This window comes from Monopterus albus, unplaced genomic scaffold (assembly GCF_001952655.1).
Source record: "Monopterus albus unplaced genomic scaffold, M_albus_1.0 scaffold1.1, whole genome shotgun sequence".
NCBI lineage: Eukaryota > Metazoa > Chordata > Actinopteri > Synbranchiformes > Synbranchidae > Monopterus > Monopterus albus.
This window is the reverse complement of record NW_018127881.1, coordinates 5,340,362-5,352,087: the sequence shown is the minus strand read 5'-3', so window position 1 is coordinate 5,352,087 and position 11,726 is coordinate 5,340,362. Positions and strand designations below refer to the sequence as shown.

Sequence of the window (11,726 nt, the reverse complement as noted above, 5' to 3'; positions counted from 1 at the left end):
CCTCCTGTCACAGACATAAGTATGGGAGCGAAGGTCAGACATCCTCCCATTTCTTCCTCCAGCACTTCATGAATGAAATCCCTCCCTGCTGAGCGGTGAGTCCCGGATATCGTTTAGATTAAGTCTGCAGTCCTCCATGTATTCTCACTTGTGTTTGTTTTATAATTGATTTATTCATCCACTTTTCTTTCAATAATAAACTATTTAATGTGCAATTCCTGTGAGTTCCTGTGATGAAAGATTCATACTGTCGATTTTTAGTTTTCACCTACACTTTAAAAGTCTTCATCTGAAAGCACTGGTTTGGTTGGCGCAGTAAAAACAACATTTTCCTGTCTGGTTTTCTAATATAAAATATGAAGAATATTTAATTTGACTGATGAGGGTCATTATTATAAAGATAGTGTTTTTGTTTGTTTGGTAAGTACATGTTAAGTACATCTTGTCAGTCAGAATGAAATATCCTGATGTAGAGTACTTTGAAAAGTGCACTCATATGTCATCATAAACCACATTATTATGATTTACCATTTAGATTCATTCTGAAGATGTTAGATATTACCAGGCATCTGAGGAAAAGTACAACCGGGTCATGTACAAACAAATGTTTTCTTTTTCACAGATTTGACACCACATAAAAAAGAAGACAGTTAAAAAAAGGGGAAGTGGCAAATTTACTGAATCTCAAAACTCAAAACTGCTTTGTGTGGTCACACAGCTTTCTCCTTCCCATTTTTATTCAACCACCAAACCTACAACTGCTTTTAAGAGAAGCACATTAAATCACATTTTTGACCATCTTTCCCACATTTTCACACCGACTCATCTATCTGGGTGAAACAGACCAAAATGCCACTGAAGCAAGAGACCTGAAAATGGCTGCTCACCAACGTTTACCATCCAACCTGACAGAACTGGAGAGGATCTGCAAGGAGGAATGGCAGAGGATCCCCAAATGCAGGTGTGAAAAACTTGTTGCATCATTCCTAAAAAGACTCATGGCTGTATTAGCTCAAAAGGGTGCTTCTACTAAATACTGAGCAAAGGGTCTGAATACTTATGACCATGTGATATTTCAGTTTTTCTTTTTTAATAAATCTGCAAAAATGTCAAAAATTCTGTGTTTTTCTGTCAATATGGGGTGCTGTGTGTACATTAATGAGGAAAAAAATGAACTTAAATGATTTTAGCATATGGCTGCAATATAACAAAGCATGAAAAATTTAAGGGGGTCTGAATACTTTCCGTACCCACTGTATATCGAGGTGTCTAACAAATGCTGCAATCAGATAGTTTTACTGTTCATTTATCTATGAAAGAATGAATATCTGACAGCGTTCTTGTTAAGGCCACTGAGATGAAACAAAACCGACCGCTTTCACTGTGCAAAGGTGATGGGATGTTAGTGAAACCCAAAAACTCAAAACCATAAAAATACACCACTGTGAGAACACAGATTGATATGAGTTACAGTGATATAAGCTGAATTATGGGAAAGAAAATGAAGGCTTGGCTACATGTATCAAGTCACCAAAAATACTCACAGACAACTGCTTCCTATCCGGGGCTAAAGACAGTTGGAGAAAGTAGAAAAAGAGAGAGCAGATAGAGATGTGGAGAAGGGCTGCAGCACAGTACCCACAAGGCATGGCCAACAAATACACAACACATACTAATATGAATCTGATTTTCAAAATGTTACCACTTTTTCTAAAAGCGCCTTTCACAATGTTTGTAACAAGGATCACTGTGTTATGTTTTACTAAACGTTTTCTGGCTTTAACTTTATTAAATTAATAGTTATGTGCTGATTATAATGTGTGCTATATGTGCTATATAACAAAAGAGATGTTTTTGATGTCTGTGTGGCAAACTCATGAAGAGCTTTCCTCAGCAAAGAGCAGACATGCTGTTCTGCATATCCAAGCTGGAGACAGCCCAGTTATGAAGCAAAGATTATGCAAGACAAACACCCCACAGCCACAACATTAAAAGGAGAGAGCAACCTGTCCAAGATGCAAAACATGCCCCGAGAGAGAAAGGTAGATAGAGAAATGGGCTCCATGTACATCAGTTTCAACAAAGACACTAAATCATCGAGAGGGTCCAAAACTGAGGTGAGGGAGTGCCAAACACAGGGTTGGTTACAACAGGGGTGGGAGGTGACTGCAGTTGACGGACACTGATTTATAAGGGGAGCCTGTAACTCTGGCACTAACTTGACTTGGCCGTCCCTCTGGCATCAGAGCTGTTGGGGTGGGGGCGAGCGGTAGCCAGGGCTGGTTGCCCGCACTGTAGAGCCTGGGACGCTTGACTTGGTCGTGACTGGACAAGGGAGTGTAACTATTCCGCCGATGTATGAGATCAGAGTCCCTCGGGATTTTACCCTGGTAGGAGATGAAATACCGCAAGTATTAAAGGAAAAAGATCTGAGGAACACACAACACCTGGGGACACCCGACCAAGCAGCCAAGCATTATAACCATCATTCTCCACAGTAACAGGTAAGAAAAGTGAAGCTGTTTTAAGTGATGGAATATTTCAGCCATGTTAATCAATGAATGACTCACTGAAGAGTATCTTTACGACCCTGATCACACAGACAGATGAACACCTTATTCAATTAGGGGAGTAAAGCTTACAAACAAAAATTCAAAGTGGAATCAAAAGCTCAAATATAGCAGTTTTCATACATTTCACACACAGCATGAGCACACTATCAGAATGCAACCAAAGCAATGGTAATGATCAAATCAGCCAAGCAAAGTAGCACGACCAGCCATGGCTTCAATCAAGGTAAAACAAATAATTTAAAATTCATTAAGTCAGCTCAAACCAGGCTGATTCATTTGAGCAAAACAAACAATGTGGAACAGGGATACTAAAAAGGGGGTCCAGGAAGCCGGGCTATGTGACTGCATCGCAGCCGCATTGAACTAGCACACACAACAAACAAAAACCAATTAGACCTTCACAACGAGATTTGCTGATTAAGTTTGAATTATTTCTTTTTAAGTAATTAATACACAAACATTTTACACATATGATCATATCTGGGGCTTTAATTCAACAATACTGAATGCACAATTATGCAGCAGTGTCTCTTTGCCAGCCCGATTTTGAGGAACTTACAAGAGGCCGGTCTCTATGTGTGTTGACAGCCTCCACATTAAGATAAAACATTTCCACTTTACAGCCTAGAAGAAAAAGACAGAATACATTTAAATGACACAATGAGCAGAAATTAGCCATGGCAAAGTTTCAATCATAATCTAAGATAAGGACCTACCGTATGCGACAGGGGTAAGTTTGAGCACTGTGTGCAGTGGACATTTCATGTATGGGAGATCTTCTGTGGAAAGACGAAAAAGCCACAAACCAGTTTTTAGCTTCTGCATGTATGAGCACAGTAATCATAGCCTCATGCTGTGTATACTGAAACGCATTTCTTGTGTATTTCTACCTGCACTTTTGTCCAAGAAGTAAGCTAGCAGACAGCGCATCACAGCCTGGTGGCAGATGACCAGCACATTACCCTGTCCCTCCAACTCCATGATAACCGGCTCCAATCGCTGAACGAGATCCTGGTAGGACTAGTGAGTCGCCCCCCCAACCCCCAAAAAAAAGTTTAGTGTAAATATGGATGACCATGTTTAAAAATACATTTAGTTACCTATGAACTTTAAACAACTTATAATAGGAATCAGCAAAATAACAGTGAACAAAGAAAAGTGATTAAATGAAATGGATCCACTGTTTTAGTCTGACTAGAGCCCTGATTAACACAGAAGTAGCTGTGCAAAACTATAGGATGGAGGAAGGGTGCCAGGTTACTTCTCCTCCTGGGTAGCGATAGTGGTACTTGTCCTTGTCTCTCAAAGCAAATTCCTCTGGGAACGTCTTCTGGATCATCTCATAGGTCATCTCCTCACACACACCCTGGGAAAGCATAGCAAAATATTTGTTCTCATGTCAAAGGTCCAAGTAGGATCAACAGAAGCCCTTTCACTGCAAATATAAAAAGAAATGTTTCAATTCCACATCATTTTAACGTCACTATCAAGAGAACATGAATGTAGAATTTGCATATGTCCTCTTGTTTAAAAGCTTACAGAGGCAAAATCTCACAGGGTAGTTAGTCCAGGGAACCTTAAGGTTACACACAAGAAAATGTTCCTGTGGTGCTAATAGGGAGAGCAAGGAGAAGAGTTCAATTAAAAAAACATTTGTAGTTCAATTACTAACCACTTTCAGCCTCACAGAGTCTTCACCAAGGTGGAAATAATAAAAATAACTGTTTTTCTTATAGACTCCACCATAAATGCCTGAAGAACATTTTCTTTTTTGTGCACAGTATCTTGTGAAATACTGGTTCTCTTGAGACCTTTGTTTTCCTCTGCAGGATGTTGTTTCATGCTTAAAAAGGAGCAAATATAAGTCTATCTGTGTATTGTATTACTCAGTGTCAGGTATCTCAGAAAAACATCCAAAATATAATTTCTGTCCTTCTAAACCAGAGCTCTATGAAACTGTAATGATTGTTATAATTGTAAAACATGGGAGGTTAGATGACAGGGTACTGACAGCATCAATCTCGTTGAGTATCTTCCACTGTTCGTAGGGCACCCCCAGCTCCTCCGCTGTCTGGATGGTCCTTCTCAGCTGGCTCGTCCACACCTTCAAATCAGACAGTTTGTGCTCCTCAATGAAATCTCGCAGGGCATGGGCAAACTATGATGTGAGAGAGACAGAGAGAAGTTTGCAATCATCTATCTATTCCTCATCTATCAATCATTAATTCTTTATTTTAATGGTATTTCAGCTTCACAGATAATGGTTCAGTGGATAGAGTCAGGAAAATGTGACATGGAGACAATTACATATGAATCAGATGTTCATAATATTAAAGTTAAGTACACCTTATCCATCTAATCTATCTCCTCGAGAGAGGCCTATCATTGGGTTGAGAGAAGATGTTGGCTTTGCGGTTCACAAAATGAGGATTATGAATAAGAAGCTGGGTAATCACACCTGTTTCCCTTGAGGAGAAAGTTCAGAGTCTCCTCCAATGCGGCCTTCAACATTGTGGTTGCTCTCTCCGTGCCGACACAGGTAGATGGAGTGAGAGTGCACATGGATGTTCATGAGGTAGTAAACAATCTTACTCTGGATGTAGTCCTGCACTCGGTTCACCAGAAAACGCCGACCCACATTCATCACTTTGATAAAAGACAGCTCCCTGCAGGTGCCAATGAATCAGGTCGTTGACTCAAATGTTTGTTTAATGTCACCACCTAGTGTTTATTTTCTGAATTGCAACGTGCAATCACCTAAAATAAGAGTATGCAACAGGTTTACTGCTTGGTTAAAAACCTCCTAAAGTAAGCTTCACATGAGTGACCCAGTAGTATTAGTAGTAAAAAATATATTTTAAAAGTGGTAATGAGCTATTTACATAAAAACGAACTGTAAGAATTGATGAATTCTTACTTGTCGTAATCATCAGGATCCAGCGGTTGGTAAGTAACCTTGTAGCATTCAATTCGTTTAAGGAAGTCATCCATTACTCTCTCTCTGTGTCTCTCAGGGTAGTCTGGACTGGACACTTTCACTTCCTGTTACAGGTATTGAAAACATTTAAACACTGTGAGAAGCCAGTTTAGTTCTTACATAACACTGTTGGTGGAGTGAATATTAATAGATTATGAGTTTGACCCAGTCAAGAAATCACAGTCAAACCTAAAAGTCCTGTAGATGACATAATATCATACCAGAATATTGGCAGCAATGACATCTGGGTCATCACACACGGACTCCACAAAAAACACCTGTTGGAAAAAGAGCAGCTCAGAAATCAACATACGCCAAATCTTTTTGAAACTGTCCACTGAGTCATGTCCATGACACTCCATTACACAGTTTATAAGTCAGAGAACAAAGGTGTCCTGTAGAGTTTCCTTGTAGTATGTTCATATTTCCTATTTTTCACAAAAAAAACAAACAATTCTGTACATACATCCTTGACATCCAACAAACATGTTGAGTGCATTTTCTTCCTCATCCATCTGTCTATCTATTATCTATACCGCTTATTCCTGAAAAGGGTCTCAGGGGTTGGGAGCTAATCCTAGCTGACATTGGGTGCGAGGCGGTGGCCAGCCTGGACTCACCAGTCTATCACAGGGCTGACATGTAGACAAACAACCACACACACTCACAGTCACTCCTATGGGCAGTTTAGAGTGTCCAGTCAACCTAAGCTGCTTGTCTTTGGATTGTGGGAGGAAGCCGGAGTACAAGGAGAGAACTGAGAGAATGAATTGTGCCGAGCATGCATGACTTTATGACTCCTTTTCTGTTCGTCGCAGATACACACGATAATGTATTTAAAGCAGTTATCTCAAGTTCATCCTGGAAAATGAAGGCCAATTTAATGAGCAGTTATCTTGGATTTACCACTTGTGGCAAAGGTTACCTATCATTGACATTTAGAGTCTCAGTGTATGTGCAAGATAATGCTCGATTCAAAAGCTGTATGTTTAAAAATGTATCTAATTTCCACCAACAACCAAAAGGGGACAGATAACTTAAAAATATACATTTTGGCAACCATACCTTGAATGCATTCTCTTTCACAAAAGCTTGGATAAGGTCTCTCCGTTCTCTTGTTGTGTTTGTTGCATCAAAAACCTGACAAAAGTGACACAAAGGAAGATAAAATATTTCTATCTACATTGTAGATCTTCTCTGGTAAAATGTTTGATGGTGTGTAATTTAAGGCTTTTGGTTACGAGTCAACATTGACAAAACAAGCAAAGAGGCACAGATGTAGAGAAAGGCAGAAAGAACTCACCGCGATCTGACCTTCCTCCTCCGTCAGGTACGACTTCACATCATGCAGAGCTACCAGAGCGCATTGCCTGCAGGAGAGAGAGAGGAAACAAGGCAAAAATTTAATCCATTAAAGTTTACATTGCATCACCAGTATAATATTGTTGATAAGACTGTTTGTGCTTTTCTAGTATTCAATTATCAGTTGCTTCTGCAAATGTTCATGGACTGAACTGGCTACTGTCTTATTTGTAGCACTGTTGTGTAAAATGCATTGTAAAATAGATATTCAATATGTTTTTCCACAAACTTGGCACTCTCTAATATCACAGAGTCACTGTGGACAGTTTTTGGTTGTTTTGGTCTACATGGAGAACAGATGGGTGGGGTTTTGTGAAGAGGAAAGCGTTACATTGTCCCAAATCTAAATTTCCATGTTGAGTTTAAGGGTTGGTTCAACATTTTGGCAAATTAAACAAATTAGTTTCCTTGCTGCGAGATAAATGACAAGATCAATACCACTCACATATCTGATAAATACGAAGCTAAGCCAGCAGACAGCTATCTTAGCTTAGCATACAGACTAAAAACAGTGGGAAACAGCTAGCTCTGGAGTTTGTACACTTTGGTTTTCTATACAGTAAAAAAACAAAATATAATGTTTTAGATATTGGACTTTACAGGTGCCGGTAGCTGAATTTTTGCTACTTTCAGACAGAACCAGGTTAGCGGTTTCCTCCTGTTTATACTCGGATTGCCAGGCTTAGGTTACCAGCTGCTGGGTGTAGCTTCATACAACTCCTCATTTCACTCTTGACAAGAAAGCAGAAAGGTGTACTTTCACAAAATGCTTAATTATTCCTCTAAACCTCTGCAACTCTCTGAATTATTTACAGCTGCTGTTTGACCCAGGTCTGATATCCATGTAACACCCCGGATGGCTTGTGTCAGCTCCAGACTGACAGCACCAGCAGCCTGCTTGAAATCCAGATCAACATTATGACAGCCATGCACTATAAATCTCATTTCAATTACTGCAAGTAAGTGAGGCCAAGGGGGAAAGAGATGTTTTGATCCTTTCTTCATTTTTTGGTGAACTCAGCATAGAATTACAGTTTAACTGAATATAACCACATAAATACAAAGATGTAGTGAGAATATTTGTAGTCATGTGTGATGAGCCTGTCTTTGCACATTAAATTAAAGATCAGCGTCAGTTCGAGGTGGTCTAAACACTGTACTGGCCCCTCCTGAATACTGACTGTTGGCCCAAAAACAGCTTAATCACTGTTGCAGCAGTGGAGGCAGCAGAACACCAAACACACTGAGAAATATGACACCCACACAGCACAGATGCTGCAGCGCACATAATACATAGAGCCCATTTTAAAAAGTGGAACTTACTTCCTTATCTTCATGGCTTCTTCGTTGTCATGGCGGAAGAAGTCATATGACTTGTAAGCTTTGACAGCCTCTCTGCGGTACACGCCCAAGTTAAACACTGCAAAATCAAGAGACAACCTTAACACTCTGCCCTTGCTTGACTGAAGTCATAAATTATGTAGTTAAGCAATATCACCTGTTATAACAGAACTGATATTAAATGCAATCTCCTGTTTTAAGATAGTCTGACATACAGTAAATTTAAATATGTGGAGTGAGAGGTGGTTACTGTACACAACAGCACACAGAACATTCAGAATACCGAAGAAAAAAAAAATCAGTTTCACTTGCAAGCAACACGTTAGCAACCTTAAAACTGCAATTTCATGACCCTCAGCCAACTGGTGATACAATTTTATGGCAGACTTTTATTTGTGACGGGGTAAACTCCTAACTACTGTATAACAACTTCAAATTCTCCTCCAGATATCAATAAGGTGGTTTGAATGACCTTGAGATAGAACCTGATTTGAAATATTGATTTAAAACTGCTACATAAGATACTACAGCACACCACATAAAGCTATACTTTTTTTAAAAAGTCCAATATAGGACCCAAGATGGATAAACTGATAGATAATGAAAAGGAAAACAGACTCATATTTGTAAGGTCACGCACTACCTTTGGTTGGAACTCCTATCCAGTTGAGGTAACGGGTGAGTTTCTTTGACATGTAGGTCTTCCCTCTTGCAGGCAGGCCGATCATTACGATCACTGTTGGAGAATTTGTCATATAGGAAGCCCACGCTGCACAGGAGACACATACACAATACACATAAGTAAAAGTCCTAAACCCTTTATGTAAATAATGTGTGACCCTCCAATGTTAATCACCTGCATTACAAGATATAACAAAAAAGTAGGTGCTTTGCTACGTCTTGGAAAGTCAGGCTGCAGTTCAGCATTACCAATGAACAACTCCATTAAAAGTGTGTCATGGATTAAGACCAAATAAGAAATAGGTCAAGTGCATACAGGGCAAAATATATAGACACAATTAGCAGCACTTGAAGAAATTTGTAGAGCTACAGAACAGAGTATTTCTATATCACTGCTCATAATTAGGTTGTTTTTTTTAATACTGGAGTCAGTGAAGGAGCTGTAACTGATTTAAGAAACAATTTGTGAATTCAGTATAGAGTGAACACAGAGTCTTATATTACAAGTGCACCTTGAACAAATTTAATTTAAGCAGCCATGCAAAAGAGCTTGGTCATAGCTAAGTGTGGGAAACCTGGACTGGACTTACAGCATTTCTTCTCATTCATCCTTGGGTCTGTTTTCTTGGCCTCTGCTGAGGTTGCAGAGCCGTTGTCTCTTTGAGTGTTTGACATGTTGAAATCTTGTTAGAGCTCAGTCAGTTGTGTCTCACAGGGGCATTGTCCAGGGTGGTCTAAAACGGCAATCAGACATTCATGTAATTTGTTATATCCGTGCCCTACCAACAGTAGAAAAGCAGAATCATGCACACAAATCTATAGATTTTCTAAAAACGCGTTATGGGTCTGACTTCGTGTATCCCTGGCAGACAACCAGAACCAGAGGACATGAGGCTCTGCCACATCCTCTGTTAAAGGAAAAATCTACTTGGCTAAACGATATTTACAAAGCCTCCAGGGAGCAAGGCAGTGATTTCCTCTGGTGGCTCATGCGACAATAAATCTAATAAGCTTAAGAACATTAATATCCCATTTCACCTCCAACCTAATCCACATGAGACAGCATGTTCTCCCTTTTTTAATTTTTTACCTGGTCGTCAGGTTAATATGATGAGTCGTGCCAGTCAGAAATGCCCGTGTGGTGTCGAAACCGGAACCGGAGGACCGACCGTTGGCGCCCGCCGCTGCGGTCGTACACGCCAGTCTGGTCGATCTGTCCTTGGGGTTGTGGTGGCTCCTCTCCCGGCCGGTGTCCTTCCTAGCTTGGACGTGTGCCTCCACGTATTGTTTGTTCCACCGTAACGCTGATATGAGATACGGCAGCATACGTCACTACCACTATCAAAAGCCCTGAGAAGAGAAGCACGAGGGCGCCGCCGCGTGAGAACGAGGCTGCGCTGGTGGAGCGCGCGCCTTAAAAAAAAGATGCAAACATCCACGGATGCAAAACATTTTATTCAACTTCATATTCAACAGTGGTCCTCAATACAAAATGTAGATAGTGGCCTGTCACAATTTACAGGTACCTCGGGTTTAACAGAAAAAGCAAAGCCCCAAATAAATAAAGCCAACATAATTTTATTTCCCCTTTAAATAATAAAAAAAAACGTTGAAATCAAAGTAGAGTTGTATGTTTGTTTTTGTTTTTTTTTGGTTTACTGGCTTTAGACAGCACACCTATTTTTTCTACAGTTAACTGTACTGATAAAGTGAGGAGAATCATCAGTGGGTAAGACTAAAGAAACTGTTTACATTATCTGCAATTATCTCATTTACATTTCACTGTACAAGACATCTGGAAATCTGAAGAAGTCTGACAATGCCAGACGTGAAATTATCACAATATTTATTCACATGCTGAGGAACATTCAAGGGTAAAAAGTTAGGCACTGGGTTAGTGATGTGGCTAATGGAAACTGTGTTACCACATCAGCTAAGCAGTCAGTAACGCTGTGTGAGTGACTGTCGGAGCATCTCAGGCTTGTGAATGAATGATGAAATGTGTGACCACAAAGTTTCATTTGGAAGGCACAAGCAAGGAATATATTGACAGTAGGTCTGCACACTTTTTGTAGAGAGCAGGCTCTTTGCAGTCAACAAAAGGAGTTTCTGGTCCCCACTGTGCGAATGTTAGTGGTTTGCTGGTTTCACATTAAGATTTGATTTTCCACAGCTGGAAAATAAGCAGAAGAGATACAACTTTAATAAGAGGAAGGTCACAGGACAACACAAAGACATATTCAGGCATCAGAATGCAGCCTATCTGGTTTGAGGAACATTTCAACATTTTGGGAAATACACTTATTCCCTTTCTTGCACTAAGTTCTGATCAGTGTCAGCCTCATTTATGTGCAGTAGAACCAGGAGGTCTTTGCTTCACTTGCCATAAAGATGCTTCAAAGTTCAAAATTACACCAGCAGCTCAAAGGGCGAGACTGTACTAAAAAAAGAAAAGAAAAAAGAAGTGGTTTAAATCAGTGGTCCCCAACCTTTTTATCACTGCCGACCGGTCAACAATTTTACCGGGGGGGATTTTGGTGTGTACGTAGATTGTTCATATTGTAAATATAATAATAAACGTGAATCCACTGTGTACTCGTATGCAACTTTATTAGCAGCTTCCTCGTAACATTGCGCCAACAACATAACATGAGTATAACATCAAAGTCTCTAGTAACATCCGCTCTGCCCCATAAATAAATTATAAAAAAAAATTCACGTGGAAAAATAAATAAATGACAAGAACCAGCAATTCCACATTTCTTTCTCTATTATCTAAATATACCTACACA

At 39.8% G+C, this 11,726-nt stretch overlaps 2 protein-coding genes across 5 annotated transcripts in view; both read right to left on the bottom strand.

Moving 5' to 3' along the window:
• Positions 1-10,480, bottom strand: part of pfkfb2b (6-phosphofructo-2-kinase/fructose-2,6-biphosphatase 2b) — a 12,670-nt gene extending 2,190 nt beyond the window's left edge. The window contains exons 1-16 of one of the 3 annotated variants that reach the window (XM_020590804.1): positions 10,025-10,480; positions 9,525-9,668; positions 8,897-9,022; positions 8,236-8,332; positions 6,854-6,920; positions 6,616-6,690; positions 5,772-5,828; positions 5,491-5,615; positions 5,032-5,239; positions 4,585-4,731; positions 3,835-3,939; positions 3,464-3,593; positions 3,290-3,352; positions 3,133-3,197; positions 2,220-2,387; positions 1,545-1,567 (exon numbers count right to left, since the gene is read on the bottom strand). In XM_020590804.1, the coding sequence (XP_020446460.1) occupies positions 1,545-1,567; positions 2,220-2,387; positions 3,133-3,197; positions 3,290-3,352; positions 3,464-3,593; positions 3,835-3,939; positions 4,585-4,731; positions 5,032-5,239; positions 5,491-5,615; positions 5,772-5,828; positions 6,616-6,690; positions 6,854-6,920; positions 8,236-8,332; positions 8,897-9,022; positions 9,525-9,609 (1,541 nt within the window). In that variant the 5' untranslated portion in view covers positions 9,610-9,668; positions 10,025-10,480. The remainder of the gene's footprint in view (positions 1-1,544; positions 1,568-2,219; positions 2,388-3,132; positions 3,198-3,289; positions 3,353-3,463; positions 3,594-3,834; positions 3,940-4,584; positions 4,732-5,031; positions 5,240-5,490; positions 5,616-5,771; positions 5,829-6,615; positions 6,691-6,853; positions 6,921-8,235; positions 8,333-8,896; positions 9,023-9,524; positions 9,669-10,024) is intronic. The other 2 variants (XM_020590973.1, XM_020590887.1) reach the window with 2 other exon arrangements.
• A 97-nt stretch (positions 10,481-10,577) lies between these two features.
• phtf1 (putative homeodomain transcription factor 1) overlaps positions 10,578-11,726 on the bottom strand; it is a 12,774-nt gene continuing 11,625 nt past the window's right edge. For both annotated transcript variants that reach the window (XM_020590637.1, XM_020590552.1), the window contains one exon: positions 10,578-11,107. In XM_020590637.1, coding sequence (XP_020446293.1) covers positions 11,087-11,107 — 21 coding nt within the window. In that variant the 3' untranslated portion in view covers positions 10,578-11,086. The remainder of the gene's footprint in view (positions 11,108-11,726) is intronic.